A 16,477-nucleotide genomic window follows, 5' to 3' on the forward strand; every position below is an offset into this window, starting at 1 on the left:
ACTGAACATGAACCCGGAGCCTATCGCGTACGCAGTATAGCTACAGGTCATTAAGAATAACTGACTTGATTCAAAGACAAAGGAAACGCATAAGATCGATACGGAAATTAGGGGAGCAGATGATATTAAGGTACAACATAACACCAGAAAGCACAGGACAGGGTTTATTGGTGGAACGTGGGAGAGGCCTTTGCCCTGCAGTGGGAGTAGTGAAAATGATGATAACAGACGCATAGTCTAAAGTGATAAAATTTTATCAGCGCCCTCCTTCCAACTCAAAAAAAGTGCACGTTTTTTTTCTATAAAATTTACAGTTCACATAGAGCGCTTTTGTCGTGTACCTTGTTCGGTTACTTGTCTTGTTTGAGCTTGCTGTTGTGATCGGGGGCCCGCATTCACAAAAAGCAACTTACGCTAAGATTTTCAGGAAGATAAAAAGTTTATATATTTCTGAAGTCTGGCGTAGTATTAGCCCAGGTGGTTGCCCTGTCGCATAAGGAGCCTAATAAACGTAAACTGTAAAAGAAGGTCCTCTGTGTCGTAAATATTATTGCAATAGCAATTTTATGAATACTCTCGGCTGATTCTGGCTGTCGCAGTCATGTCAACAATATGTATGTTTACTTATATATAAAAAAAGATAAATACGAACCACTTAAAAATATTTTCAAGACAACATATCGGAGAATTGAAGCAGCAACCCCTCGCTTCACAGCCCAGTGTACTAGCCAACAGAGCCCCGGGTCATGCTTCTGTCAGTTATATAACAGCGAGCTATTCATATGCACCTATTACCGTTCATGGTACGCAGCTATCGGAACAGCTTGAGCGTGTTTTCTATCACCAACGCTTTTCCGATTTCTTGAAATCGAAAACTGCTCTTGACAAGCGCACGGAAATATGGCCCCCTTCTGTATCCCTCATGATGTAGACGGAAAAAGAAATCTGTGAGCGCACTTAAACGCGCACTTGGCTTCAGACGCCATGGCGTGTCAGGAGACGGGGCATTCCATGGGCCGCAGATGAAAAAAAAAAAACTCCCAAGCATTTCCCCGAAGGTAAACATGGTTAAGTGCGAATGCACGGGGTGATGCTATGAGGGGTATTTATTAATTCGCACTATTATATTTATTAATCAGATTATGGTGCCTTTATGGTGTAATGGTTCCTGGGAATCGCAATTTGATCACACGGGGGAGTTTACGTTAACTCACTGGCGAATGCCAACGAATTTTAACTTTACTCCCCCTCATAGCATGCGAGCCCCGGACGAGCAAAGTCCAGGGCTGGCACCCTCTCCCGCGCGGCACGTTAGCTGGCTCGAACGGCTTCAGGAACGTCCACTCGCTGTTGACGATTGCGAGCGGCGTCTTGACGCCGGCCTTCATCGCCCTTCTCCGCCTGACACTTGCGTTGTCGTTCCGCTTCTTGGGCCGCGTTCGCGGCTCGATGCTGACGCCTCATCTCAGCCTCGCGAGCGCGCAGTTCACCATCCGCTGCACGCTTCGCCCGCTTGTCCTCGGCCTCGCGAGCGCGAAGTTCGGCATCCTCTGCACGCTTCGCCCGCTTGTCCTCGGCCTCGCGAGCGCGCAGTTCGGCATCCGCTGCACGCTTCGCCCGCTTGCACTCGGCCTCGCGAGCACGCAGTTCGGCATCCGCCGCACGCTTCGCCCGCTTACGTTCGGTCTCACGAGCCCTTCGCAGCGCCGCCTTGTCTTCCAACGTCGGCGAAACCACCGCGGTACCGTCACCTCCAACGACGGGTGCAGTGCTGGCATTCGGTTGTACTGCATTCGTTGTTGATGGTAGCGTTGCCTCCGGGACATCCATCGCACGACCCGCTCTCGACGGGAGACTGAGAGAGAAGGCGGGCGCGCGAAAGAGAGGGGTGCGCGCGCAGCTGCAGCGAGCGAGGAGAGCGGAGGAGCGAGCGAAGGGGAATATCAGCGTCGCGTCCGTGGCTTATTTGGAAGAGTGTCGCGCTGCGGCCCGCCAAGTCCTCTTTCTTTTAAAGATAGAGAGAAGACTGCGGACGCCGCCGACGGCGGTGGATGGTTTGGGGTCGCTTATAAAGTGTATTCACACTTAAAAGAAACATGAAACAGCGTGAGTTTCTACATAGCACCCGGCAATGCAGTTTACGAGATCTGATGCTATACCGCCAGAACACACAACCTAGCGAGTAGGCGCAGCAAAACCGAGTCTTCCAATGCGTAGCCTAGCGAGTAGACGCAGCAAAACTGGACTGGCACGTGCAGATTTTCCTCTTTAGTTGTGAGCAGGAGGGTCACACACGATTATGTAAGCGCCCAAGAAGTCTTCTTTGAAAACGTGCCAAAAAAGGCCTTGACACTTCAGCGTCTCTATGTGTTAAGCGAGAGTTTCATTTTCTTGGTATCTCTGGCGGTCGGCACCAACAATGCTGAGGCGGCCCAAAAAGATTCGTCGCGCCCTTTGTTCCACTGTCGGGTGCCTATTGTGGGTTTTTGCAGCGTGTTCTTCAAATGCAAACATTTAAGAACCATAACAGCCTCGCCGTGGTGGTCTAGTGGCTAAGGTACTCGGCTGCTGACCTGCAGGTCGTGGGGTCAATTCCCGGCTGCAGCGCCTGCATTTCCGATGGAGGCGGAAATGTTGTAGGCCCATGTGCTCAGATTTGGGTGCACGTTAAAGTTCCCCAGGTGGTAAAAATTTCCGGAGCCCTCCACTATGGCGTCCCTCATAGCCATATGGTGGTTTTGGGACGTTAAACTTCACATATCAATCAATTAAAAACCATCACAACTGTTACTTCACACTAGTACAGTGTATACCTATGCGTCACTTTCGATTTTATTTCTTTGTTGTGCAGCGGCATGCTAAAAGTATCCAGCTGCTTGATATTGTGATTTCTTGCTATCGCCGTCATTGCTTCGCCCTAGTTGAGAAAGAGTGACTTTTTCTAATAAATGGTTGATATCCCGCCAAGCTCGCGAAACGCTTTATTGGAAGGACCCATTTTTATTATGTACTTTTTAGACTCTATTGCACTCGAATTCACACTGCATCACTTTGAATATTGTAATATTATTACTTCACATCCTCTATCAGATGTTTTGGCCTGTTAACCACTTGCTCATCTTTCTCAATTCAAGTATTATTTTTCTTTTGCAATTTCTTACAGAAGGCCTCGTTTTCAACATTCGTGTTGTGGAACCCTCCTATCACCACAACTATTCTGTAGCTGATGTGCGTTAAACGTATAAAATTTAATTGCAGCTGAAACTCAAATCATTCACAGCTCGAGGATGAGAGAGTGATCTCACCTTTGCCTTCGCCTCTCTCCTTACACATACCCTATCTGCTCCTCACCGCCTATTTTCTTGATAAAATAGCCTGTGAAAATTTTTTAGAATAATATTGACACAGACTTTTCCGTCTACAAACTGTTACCTCCATTAGCGCACTATACAAAAGCCGCTGAAATCCAGCAAGTGACTGCACACAAGGAAGAACGGCTTGGTGAAGGCATCAAGAGTGACAGCGAATCAATCTCAGTTTATATTAATCGCATATGGCCTTATTAGGTGCTTGTTCTCCGTATGACGTCACGTGAGTCATCCTATCAGCGATAAAAAAGGGCGACGAAAAAGTGGGGAAATACCAGAAGAGGCATTCTGAAAGTAAAACTATTTTTTTTGTGCGCGCAAGATGTTTAAAAAAATTGAAATAGGAAAGAGGGAACTTCTATACTGTACTTTCTCAATTTTTTCTGAAACGTTTTGCGCAGAAAGATAAAGACGTTTGCCTTTAAATAGCCCTCAAACAACCACGAAGTTGAGTGGTTTTTTTTAATAAATGCTAGGAGAGATTGGTGCCAATGCGTGGCGCCAGCTATTCCTCTAAGTTCAGTTGTGGTGTGGAAGTTGTGCACGAGTGTACAACGACCACGGAGCCGTGAGAACATTAAGAAACGGTACCGTAATAGCGGAGTTACACGCTTTTCATTATAAATTCAGTGACATGGGGAGTTTAACGCCCCCAAATCACCATATGATTAGGGGAGACGCCGGAATGGAGGGCTCTAGAAATTTCGCCCACCTGGGGCTTTTTAACGTGCACCCAAATCTGAGCACACGGGCCTAAAACATTCCCGCCTCCATTTTTGATTATCAAAACGCTGCGCTCAGTGCGTCCGCTCTTTCCTTCGCTACCCTCTCTGTTGGTATCTTCTTGAAAAGCCTCTTTGCCCTCACACCGAGTGCGCCTCCCAATCTCGCACGGCATACGTCATCGCCGACGCGCTGCTCAAAACAACGTCTACTTCCGGTTGCCGCGACTCTGTTCCTCATTCGTCTCACGTAAACTTCGTGTTTGTTGACGAACCACTGCTGCCTAGCTGGCCCTTCCTTACGCGAATCGTGCCGGTATTGACCCTGTGTTAAGGGCAGCAATAGACAGTTAGCAAGCGGGCGCACGGACGCCGGTAACATGAAGAACAACAACACGCAGCACGGACAGGTGCTTGCAGGCTAACCGGAGGCCATAAGCTCGACCAATCACAGCATCAACGTGCTGCACGTCAGAAATTGAAGTTTCCGTCGTCACGCTGAGGCCCGAAAGGCCCGGCGCAAAGATGAGATTGTTTCTTTGAATTCGTGGCGCGCCGGCAGCTCGTAGCAATGCAACGTGTGGAATCGTTGATCGCGAGGGCCATCTGCACATGACGCACATGTTTACTTGATATGTTTGCAAAACTACCGGAGGTGGTTCAGGGGTCCTTTAGGAATGCAGTACCAACCAGCCCAAGCACCTGTTACCAGGAGAGTGTTCTAACTTGTTACCAGGAGAGCATACTAGTCGTATATTTGAATAATAATGGTTGCACAAGGAAACGGGAGACCAGAAAAATACACAAGCACAACGCTACCACCATGTCTCTCCGTGTTTTTACCTAACACTGTCTCCGTCTTCTTGTGTCCCGCTACTTTGCTCTACCATTGTTACTCAATGTGTATTTTCAGAGGTCATTTAAAAGGACACATAGGGAAAGGATATGTTTCTGGAATTTGTAAATTACTGTTTCACAACATCAAAAAGCAAACCTTTTGCCGCGAGAGAAGATAATTGGTTTAAGTGAAAAATGCGTAAAAAACAAAGAAACTGCGTGCGCATGGCGACATGACCTTAATTTTTCCACTCTAGTTCACCATTACGTCACTGCTTCTTAATATTTTTCGATCGGTAAATATGAAGTAAATTATTGTTGCTGGAGGCAAGATAATCAAAACTCTAAATTCTAGGAACCTTTATTGAACAATGCAGCCAGCATGCGAAACAAAAGCACTTGCCAAGCTGATGTCATGTGCAAGTATTCAGGCACAAACTTTAAAAATAAAACATCGACCGTTAATCTCACTTCTGTAAATAAACCTATCGCAGCGATAATAACGAGAATGTAAATTCCCAAGTATGAGTTAACAGCCTACATTGATATATTGTTTTATTTCACGAACTGCCATTTATCTAACTATCAACATCATCAACGTGATCATCATCATCATTCTGATTACGCACACTGTTGGGCAAAGGCCTGACCCATGATCCGCCAATCCACCCGGTCACTTACGCTTTCTGTTGCCACGTTATACCTACCGAAATTTTTAATTTCATCGGTCCGCCCAACTTTGTCTCCCCTTCGCGCAATTGCCTTCTCTGGGAATTCAGTCAGTTACCCTTCATGACCAGCAATTATCCGGCATACGTGCTACGTGCCCGACCTATGTCCATTTCTTCTTCTTGATTTCAACTATAACATCCTTAACCCCGGTTTGTTCGCTGACCCACTCCACTCTCGTCTTGTCTTTTTAGGTTACACCTATCATTTTCTTTTCCATCACGCGTTGTGTCGTCCTCAATTCAAGCTGAACCCTCTTTGTAAGTCTTTAGGTTTCCGCTCCGTAGTTAAGTACCGGCAAGATGCAGCTGTTATATACGTTCCGCTTGATGGTTAGTGACAGATTATCATTCATGCTTTTAGAATGTTTGGCGAATGGGATCTACCCCATCCTTATTCCTCTAGTTATTTTCCTCTCATGGTTCTGCTCCACAGATACCTTTCTTAGAGTAGACGTATGCCTTTCCAGCTTCCAACGTCTCTCCTCCTATTGCAAAGGGCTCTTTTCTGTCGAGACTGTTACACATTAGTTTTATGCATATCATTTTTTAGACCTAGTTTCCTGCCTTTAGAGTCCAGTTCAGTAATCATGAGCTGTAATTCGTCACCTGAGGTACACACATCAAGGCAATGTCATCAGTGAATCGCAGCTTACTAAGATACTCTCCCTTAACTCTTATCCGTAACTCTTCTCAATCTAGGGTCCTGAAAAGTTCCGGTAAACACGCGGTGAATAGTATTGGGAAGATCGTCTCTCCCTGTTTTACGCCCTTCTTTATTGGGATTCCCTCACTTCTTTTTTTTTTTTGTGTGTGTGTGTGGAGAAGTCTGGTGGCTGTAGATTCACAACAGATTTCTTCCAGTATGTTTATGTAGGATTTTTCGATGCGCTGATTCAGTAGTGCCTGCAATACTGCTGATGTCTCGACTGAGTCAAACGCCTTCTCGTAATATATGAAGATAATATATAGCGATGAGTTGTATTGCGCGCATTTGTCCATTACCTAATTGGTAGTAGGAAAATGGTCTATTGTAAAGTAGCCTGCACAAAATCCTGCTTAGTGCTTTGGTTGAACGAACTCTAATGTCGCTTTAATTCTAATAACTATTATGTTCGTAAATAGTTTGTAGAGAATGTAGAGTAAGCTGACTGGCCTGTAATTTTTCAAGTCCTTGACATCTCCTTTCTTATGAATTAGGAAGATGTTGGCGTTCTTCCAAGATTCTGGTACCCTTCCCGTCAAGAGACACTTAGTATACAAGGTGTCTGGTTTTCCTAACGCAATTTATTCGTCATATTTTGGGAGGTCCATTATCTTATCCTCACCAGCGGCTTTGCCTCTTTGCATTCCTTCTAGGGCTTTCCTTACTTACCCTCTCGTTACTGCTAGAATGTTGAATTCCTCTGGACTGTTATTGTATCACAATGTAATTTTCCTGGCTATTTTGGCTTCTCACAGCTCTCTGTAGAACTCTTTCACCACCTCGACTCTCCAATCGATATTAGGTATGACATTGCCTTCTTTGTTGCCTAATTCATACATCCGATTTTCGCCTAACCGCAAGTTTGCCTTTGCAGATTTTAGGCTTCTGCCGCATTTTACGGTCTGCTCAATTATTTTCATGTTATACCTTCTGACGTGGGCTACCTTACATTTATTGATTAGCCTGGAAAACAGTGTAGTCTCGAGCTGACTATTCATGCTTCTCTTTCTTACTCCTCTTCTGTTCTATCTCTTTCCGTTCTATTATTCTCCTTTTCCACCACCACAAGTGTAGGGTAGTCAACCGAGCCTAGCTTGGTTAACCTCCCTGTCTATCCTCTCTACTTATCTCTCTCTCTGGAAAGCTCCATTAGCTCTATTTTGTCGGTTGCATTTCAGGCTTGCATGGTTTGTCGGCTCTTAATGGGATTTTTCGTCCCCTGATATTGTTGGCCAGTGTCCTGTCTAGTGACTGTACCTGCGACTTCCATTGTACACTCTTTGATGATACTAGTAAAATAATCGATTATTGTATGAACGCTAACGTCGGTTACCTCGTTTAGTGCCTCGAATCTATTCTATAGCAAAACTATGAATTCCTGTACTTTCCCTCTCACCGCCAATTACTCGATTGGCTTCATGCGTATCTTTTTTTTGTCTGCTTTTTTTTAATCTAGCTGAATACGAGCTTTTACTTTTCCTTGGTCATTGCATCTGATCTTGCCCACTACTTCTACATCCTCTACAATGCCTGGGTGTGCGCACAAAACGAAGTCTATTTCATTTTTGGTTTCGCCATTAGGACTTCGCCGCATCTACCTACAGTTAGCTTGTTTTCTGGAGAAGGTATTCAGGATCCGTAAATTATCACGTTCTGTGAACTCTGCTAATAACTCCCCTCTGTTATTTGTTGAGCCGATAACGTATTCCCCAACTGCATGGTCTCTTGCCTGTTTCTTGCCTAATTTGGCATTAAGGTCGCCCATCTCAATAGTACTCTGTGACTTTACTTTGTTAATGGCTGACTCTACGTTTTCATAGAAACGTTCAACCGAATGATCACCAATGCTCGAGGTAGGCGCGTAGGTCTGTACTACCTTCATCTTGTACCTTTTGTTAAGCCTAATTATGATACTTGCCACCCTCTCACTGATGTAGTATTTTTATTTGTTGCCAGCGATATTCTTGAATATAAGAGATCCCACCCTAGTTCTTTTCTGTCAACTAATCAACGGTAGCGTATTATGTGTCCATTCTTCCGCACTGTATAAGCCTCATGCATTCTAACTTCGCTGAGCTCTATTACATATCATTTACCACGCTCTAAATCTTCGAATAACACAGCTAGACTAGCCTCAATAGATAGCGTTCTAGCATTGAAGGTAGCCAAGTTCAGATTCGAATTGCGACCTGTCCAGACCCAGATATTTTTATCACCCTCCACTGCGTTGCAGGTCAACATGTGCATGGAGTGTTCCTCCGTAGACCCTGCCGTCTAGGTGGGCCGCTGCTCTGTGAAGGTCAGATCTCGGCATCCAAACGTGGACAGTCCCGCAAGCCCGCGAGTCGCCGCTGAGGCAATGCCTTGACGTTTTCCCGTCGAAGACCTAAGCCCGAGTCGCAGTAAACCTTGCCGGATGTTTATTAACATTGTATCTATTCGTCTATCAATTTACGAACGTGTCATACGCACCCTGCCAGGCCCCTGGTATCGGCTACGATGAGAGGGATGTCGTTCTCATGGGTGAAGGCGGCCATGGACAGCTGAGCCTCGAGTGGGGTCTCGGTCAACACAACAACCTGCATGATTGGGTAGTAAGCGAGAGAGTTAAACGCTGTAGTTACTGCCTCACAGGACGAAGCTGAAACCTGCTGTAAATAACGCCATACCTGTTACGATTCTCTGTGCTTTAAATTCTGTTTCCCCACAAATTTGCCGCATATTAGGCCCCACCAGAAACTGAAATTCATTGAAGTATGCAAAGGCCGTCGGGGAATCTGGTTACGAGCACGAGTTCAGCTTAGCTCAACGGAATTAGGTGTTCAAGCATTCACACCAATTAGAAAGAAAGAGAGAGAGACAGAGAGAAATGACGACTAGTATTCAAATGGTTCAAAATTACAAGACTCTTCGGCTTGCGATGGTGGCTTTGTTTACATAAAACCATTATCAACTTCGATGTGACAGAACCCAGGGGCGCATTTTTGGTGAGCATTTCTTGTTTTTTTTTAATGCTCTCTTTCTACCAGATGAATTAACATCAAATCTACGATTTCAAGTATCAACACTTCATAGACTGTTTCCACATAAAATACCAGGTAATTTTGTTGCGGAACCATCCATTGCGAATTTCAGTTTTGTTTATTTCAATACATTGGATTGAAGGCATGATTTCTACAGATTAGGGCAGATAACTTTCCAAATGAATATGCTGTGCGGCAAATCGCATCTCGCGTGAGTGACAGCAGACATATTGAAACTTCACTGGTTTTCAAAAACACGCAGTTCAACAAATTTCATTTTCAGATGAACACGCCTTAGAGCACACATACGGACTCTACTGCAGACGTGTTTCCTGCAAAGAGAAATGTTTAACGATTTAAAGTACTTTGTACTCTACGACGGAAAAGCAGTGAGTGGAAATAGACGGGAACACAATTATCTTTAGCAGTCATGAGCACGATCCCGAGGCGCTGTTTTAGACCATTCAGTTTAAACGTTCAAAGACTGGTTGTTTTCAACACAACTGTTTCATTCCTGAAGAACCCTGCATTGAAATCGAACTTTTCTGCTCTTCCATGTTTAGCTGCTGAAAAGTAGCTTGTTAGCACTACTGAGGAACCAGCCGCCAGATGGATGGATGAAAAACTTTTATTGGGGTCCTGAAGGATTCTACCCCCGTTTTATAGGGGTAGAATCGCGGGCCGCTCCCACGTTGGGACGGGGAGGCCCAGCCTCACCGCCGCATCGTGGGCCTTCTGGACAGCCTTGAGTTGTTGTATGAGAACCGGACTCGTGAGCATTCATTGAAAGGAGTTCTCAGAAAGTTCTTCATTTTTTCTTTGTAAAGAGGGGCACCTCCAGAGCATGTGGTTAAAATCACTGCGATTCTGGCAGTCTGGACAAAGTTCTGAAATCCTAGATAATTTCAAATAATATGCATGTTTAGTACGTAAGTGAGAGTATGACGCCTTTAGAATAAATTGTAAACGCTTTACAACCCTCAACGCCCTCTACGGCAGACGCGTGTTTAGAAAAAACATGTTTAACAATTTAAAGTACTTCGTACTCTACTACGGGAGAGCATTAAGCCATCCCTAGTAGGGCTATTTACTCATTTACAACTGGTGGTGTGTTTAGAAGAAGTGTTTAACAATTTTGAGTACGTTGTACTCAACTATCAAAGAGCAGTGAGCCGTTTCAACAACTGTACCTCACAAGAACTGGTGGTTAATGCGCCATGGTGAGTTAAAGTAAGCATTAACAACCACTGCGGCACCTGGTGGATAAAGATTAATTGACTCGTGAAGTTGGATGTCAGTAAGCATGGGCGACTATAGGTATTATAGGGCACATAAGCATGAAGCGTGCCTCGTTCGCCCATTTTAGAACGCTTCACTAGAGCTACACATATGGTTAATGCTGAACTTCGCAATGCCTTCACTGGTTGTGAACCGACCGCTTTGCGCAATGCCTTAATTGTTTTTACTTGAACGTTTTGTCTATTTTTGCTGACACCGAATTTTTAAGGTAGTTCGTAATTGCGAACTACCAAAGTGGCGCAAAAATGTCTTAAGGTCAGATTATCCCAGGCAAGAAAATATATGCGCCCGAAAACGCGTTGCTGATATAGAGCAAAGTATCAGACATTTCAGTTCGTGACGTGAAACTGACGCCTAACGCTAATGTAACGCATTCGGACTACAAATTGTCGTTGCTGCAGATCTCTAATGACCTTGACTAACTAGGACAAATACCTAACTTAGCGAGATAAATAATTGCTACTACCGAAATAAACGTTTCAGATGTCGATTGCTTGTGTAAGCGTCGTTCATCTTTTTTTTTTTGTCAGTTCTACGCGTTAGTAACATATACCTTTCCAAGGTCCTTAAATAACCATGAATTTTTCGAAAGATTCTGCTGCTTTATATTATTAGAAGCAATGACAGGCACTCACAGAGAATTTTTTCAGGAAATCATTCGTCAGCGGTTCCGTATGAGTTGTCACCTGGACGTACTGATTCAGTTGTGCCAGAGATGTCTCAGATGCACTTGCCCGGTTTTGACCGACAGAATCTTCACTGAGGAAATACTGGAACAAACAAAATTATTTAGCGAACGTCGCTGGTGTAATTTACGGCAAATGCGACAACTTCATAATGCAGCAGTCAACCATCAAATGATGGTTAACACAGTGACTCTTTCAATGTTTTGATTTTGTTCGTTAAGGCCATGAGTAAAATCTAACAGCTACGACAAGACAATACAAATGTCCTTTGTCGGTTACCCTAAAAAACCCTTACACATGCATGAGTGTATTGGCCACATTGTACTGGACGATCTGCTTAAACTACTAGACGCTGCTCAGTGCTTTCTATAATTAAGCGGTTGTCAATAATTCAAACATTACAATTCCTGATCATTCGGTGCACGATTCAATTCTCCGTCTGGTGCTAAAAAGTTATTTCAGGAATAACAATCATGAAGGATTCGTAGTCCTTTGAGATGTACATGAAGCGAATATTTTCAATATAGTATTCTTAATTATTCTTAACAAAACATTATGTTATAATTTACCGTAGCTGCTTCCGAAATTTCCATGCAGGTCTTCGTTTTCAAGACAATAGTTTGGCCCACAGTTCAAGCTCACTTAGAAAAAAGACAAATAGAAATGATGTAAAATTAGAAATGGGCAGCTATACAACAGAGTAAGCGCGCACAGAGCAGGGTAGATACGACGTCGTTGGTAAAAGCACGCGTCTTGCATTGGACGTTAAAAAAGACTGGCACTGAACTAAGATTTTTAATTGTGTGTGAGGGCGCATCGCAAATGTTGAGCCGAGTCAGTTCAAACCGTGAATACTGTTCGCGCGTTAAACCAAAATATTCTGTTGACCAACTCAAACCAAATGCACCTTTTGAGAATGTTCTAAGTGTGTTTTGTAGAATACTCTAAGTTATGAATTGTAGCCGGTGAGTTTACAAAGTGCATTTTTTATGGATTTGCGGAGCGAAACCAGTTTTGAGGTATTTACTCCCAAGGTGCATGCCGAAATACATTATAGTTTTATGTCGAAGTTATTTTTGAGGCACCAAACTGAATTTTGTTACATGATAAACAGGAACACTAGTGTTGATTTAACGCACGTCTGTTGGTACGCATGTCTCAAAATACGCCCCAGGCTCACATTTCAACACTACTGAACACACCTTGAAAAGTAGACGGCCAAAATTTCTCCATCGTATTAAGCTCTGCATACTCATTGTACAGTTCACAAGTAAGATATGCGCGAACATCTATGCATGGGCACTGAAGGGATGCCTTCAAATCGTATGCGTACGTTACAGCCTGCAATGAATATAGTTTAGTGTTTAGGAATTTCTTCTGCTGTTTAAATCTCAGCCGGTAGTTTAAATGGCAGTTTAGAACAACTCTGGAGCAACACAACCAAAACTTAGCAATTTGTCTCATTATACTGAAAACAGCGAAAACCATGACAGCACTGTTTTTCTCACCTGAGACGAGAGGTCTGCCGCAGTGCACGCCGCCTCATCGTGAATGGTGACAGACCTGACGCCGGCGAGGACGATGTTCTTGGCGATCTCGACGCCCAAGCCTCCCATGCCCGAAATGAGAACGTCCGATTGGGCCATGCGGGCCATGGCGTCGCGCCCAAGCACATAGCTGAAACGGCAGTCGTGTGCGACTTGTTTTGTTTATGTGTGTGGTTGTGTGCGAGCGTGTTCGCTTTGCATTTCAAACAGGTACCAGGTAGGTTATGTGGGAGAGAGAGAGAGAGAGTACCGACTTTGGATTTGTCCGAAAGGAAGCACAATTCACCACCTTCCCCTGCCCCATCTCGACCTCAAACATATCAGGCCGCGAGCTGAAGGAAGGCCCAGTCACTGTCGTTTTGTTTTGCATATATAGGTATAGCATACTGCTGAAATGAACAGGACATGATTTCACCAGCACGTGTTGGTTACAACATTGATTCAATTGTCTTTTGTGCCTCCCACAATGCACAGTTACCTCAGCCACCGCAGAAACCTTGTTCCGTTTCATACCCTTTTCAAAATAAGAAAAAAAACCTATGTTTGTTAATTTAAGAGTTCTATTAGCAGTAGTAGTAGTAGAATGAGTGGGGCTGGCAGTTACTACGTTGCTATAGTGATTATAACATTGTAATATTATTATTATTATTATTATTATTATTATTATTATTATTATTATTATTATTATTATTATTATTATTATTATTATTATTATTATTATTATTATTATTATTATTATTATTATTATTATTATTATTATTATTAAGGCATGGCTTCACTTCTGTAAAGTGAGATTACCTTTTTGTTCAATAACAAACCGAAAAAATCTGTTGCAGTAAATATTAGGGAATGAGTACTAATTAAAATACTCGAGGATTTAAGCGAAAAAAATATAAGGCTTATCGGCTTGAATCCACTGCCTTCAGTAGGGTTATTTTGGTGTAATTTTGAGAGTAATGCGTAGATCAGGGTCAGCTTTGTAGAGACGAGATTCGTCACGCGAACACATGACTAAACCGAGCCATTTCGAATACCAATCGTATCAATGTCGCATTTGAATTCATGAATACTGCATCTGTGCTATGGTGAAAACGCACTTCAAATAGCATAACCACATGTTTTAGGTGCGCAAGCGAAGTGTATCTTTTATGACTGGAAAAAAGCGATGGGCTGTCTCTGCTGAGTTACTGAGTTGTTCGTTACATTTCGTTCACTCACAAAAGCCCTACAGACGTCGGCTCTTTCAACCAGACATACGCGTCACGCGTGTTCTAAATCGCCAACTTACAGCTGTCTTGAGTAGAAGCTCTCATCAATGTCCGGCGATTTCTGTTCTGATGAGCTGGACTGCGCCGCTTTTTCCTGCGTAGGGTGAGAAGTGCAAATATTAGGAAAAGACTGAATCATAGCTAGAAGCGCACCAAAACAAGTCTCAGTGATATCACTTGCAACGTGGGGAAAAGTTGCGCATAGGAAAATAAAAGCAGGTACTGAAACCCGTTTTAACTGCAAAAAAATTATAATAACAGACAAAATGAAAGAAAATATAGTTTGGCAAGTTTCACTGTAGTTGTACGTGGTTCGTCAATTGAGCTCTGTCGTTGTATTCTCCATGATCCTCACCCCTGTCCTGCGAATTTTTCGCGCCAGTAAAGCATCTACTAATTCTGGAAAGCTTACATATTTAGACGTGACTGTAGGCCAAGACCGACCTACAAAATGCACTTTGCACCTAACTACCCCAACGATGAGCTGCGCTGACTGCAATATCAACCATGCGATCATTTCGTATGACATGCGGTCATCTAAGGTGATGATTTCTTCATAATTCCGTCACAAACGTGGCGATAGGCGACGTCGCGATGACAGTACATTACGTCATAAAGCCGAAATCTCCAATCTTGTGACTTTTTGCATCGTGCATGTTGAAGCTGCCTCTGACGCATTTTTCTCGTTTTAGGCGCCGTCTACGCTTTTGTCTTAAAATGTAACACTTCATTTGGACCATAACGATCAAATTCGTAACTAGCGTTGAAAGTTGGCTGACCTAACGGGATGCTACGCTGTTTGTTTAAATATGAACAGTGCCGTACCACTTAGCCGAAGTATTTATAAAAATTGTTGTTTATACTGATATCTGGCGCTTATCTGGCTCCATACTTCATTTATGAAATACCTCTATACACTCAATGTTCTGCAATCTCATACTTAACCCACTCCGTTCATTTTAGTCATGGTTTTAAGACAACACGCACCGCCACTTGAGAGAGCGGTTTGTGGAAGATAAGTTTCCGTCGGTACTTATGCCGCTAGAAGCGATGTTCTCATGAATATTGCGGTGGTAATTTATCGGGTCATCTGATTTTCTTCGGCAATTGGGTGGATGTCAAACATCGAGACAATCTCGCCGTCATGGGCGTATAAATATAAAAACTGTGTGCTCCCTCACCACCTCTTGTGACGCTTCGCTTTCGCCGGTCTTTTGTCTCTTTGCCGGAGGAGAGGGATCTTCCTCGTTTTTCGAGCCATCCGTAGTGCCCAACAAGTTCCCCATCGGACTCCGTCGTTGCGACAAGCCTTGACACCTTCCTGCCTGTCGTGATGCCAGACGGGTGCTGTCTCTGCTGGCCGCTGTTCAGCAGTCTTCGGACTGCCTACGGCACCGCGACAGGAGCACGGAAGAGACCCCCACGAACCGCGTGCCTTCACAGAGAACGTTCTCGGATGTGTCGTCTCCTGAAGACGACAACGATGTAGCGCGCGCGCAAATGAACTACTGGTGCTTCGTCGCGAGCGCGCAAGGCGTTTTCTAACGCAGGTGTGATTCGTGTGCTTTGTACCTACTACGGGGCACATAGAACTGGTAAAACCAAGGAGGATTAAAAAAAATTAAAGCTGCCGCAATGCCTTGCAAGCAGAATTGAAGCCAGCTTTTGCCACTGCCAAGATGTCGGAAACATGCACTTTCCTGATAGTCGCCACTTAAAATCAAATGGCTTTGACATGTTAGTGTAAATATTACGTCAGTTTTATATTGCAAGATAGTCGTTTCCGACAAAATAGCACACATAAACGAGTATGGGTAACTGAATTCCCCAAGAACTTTGCCTTCAATTAGAGGCTCACTAAGGAAAACTACTAACACTACAAAGACTTTCTTGGAGCACTATGTGACCCAAGAAACTTTCCCCATTACACTTGTTGGGCCAACGCCTCTTAGAAAAACTATGCCTGTAACGTGGCTCTCTCTTCAATTGAGAGCTTGCTGCCAGCACAAAATCTTGGAGGCCATGCCTCCAACCGCGTGTTGCGACGGTCCGCCGCGTGGGACCGCTCGCCTCCGTACCGATCTGTCACGTGACCTTACAGCTGCTCGGAGGCAACTGTGAGAACATTGCTGTGTTCGCAGGGGGTAACGGCCAGAGGCTTTCACCTCCGTACCGGAGGGGGAGGGTAAAATCCGAGGGTAGGGCGGCGCGTTCGCGGCTGACGTTCCAGGCATAATTTTTCTAGGGGGCGTTGGTTGGGCGTGTGAGGGAAATGCTCTGTTCTCAATCGCTG

At 44.2% G+C, this 16,477-nt stretch overlaps 1 protein-coding gene across 1 annotated transcript in view; it reads right to left on the minus strand.

Moving 5' to 3' along the window:
* LOC119169722 (ubiquitin-like modifier-activating enzyme 1) overlaps window positions 1–15,655 on the minus strand; it is a 94,491-nt gene extending 78,836 nt beyond the window's left edge. Inside the window, exons 1-5 of the mRNA XM_075886856.1 lie at window positions 15,366–15,655; window positions 14,205–14,278; window positions 12,878–13,046; window positions 11,319–11,453; window positions 8,834–8,940 (exon numbers count right to left, since the gene is read on the minus strand). Coding sequence (XP_075742971.1) covers window positions 8,834–8,940; window positions 11,319–11,453; window positions 12,878–13,046; window positions 14,205–14,278; window positions 15,366–15,470 — 590 coding nt within the window. The 5' untranslated portion in view covers window positions 15,471–15,655. The remainder of the gene's footprint in view (window positions 1–8,833; window positions 8,941–11,318; window positions 11,454–12,877; window positions 13,047–14,204; window positions 14,279–15,365) is intronic.
* Window positions 15,656–16,477: the final 822 nt, after the last annotated feature.

The sequence above is a fragment of the Rhipicephalus microplus genome, chromosome 2 (genome assembly GCF_043290135.1).
Source record: "Rhipicephalus microplus isolate Deutch F79 chromosome 2, USDA_Rmic, whole genome shotgun sequence".
Lineage (NCBI taxonomy): Eukaryota > Metazoa > Arthropoda > Arachnida > Ixodida > Ixodidae > Rhipicephalus > Rhipicephalus microplus.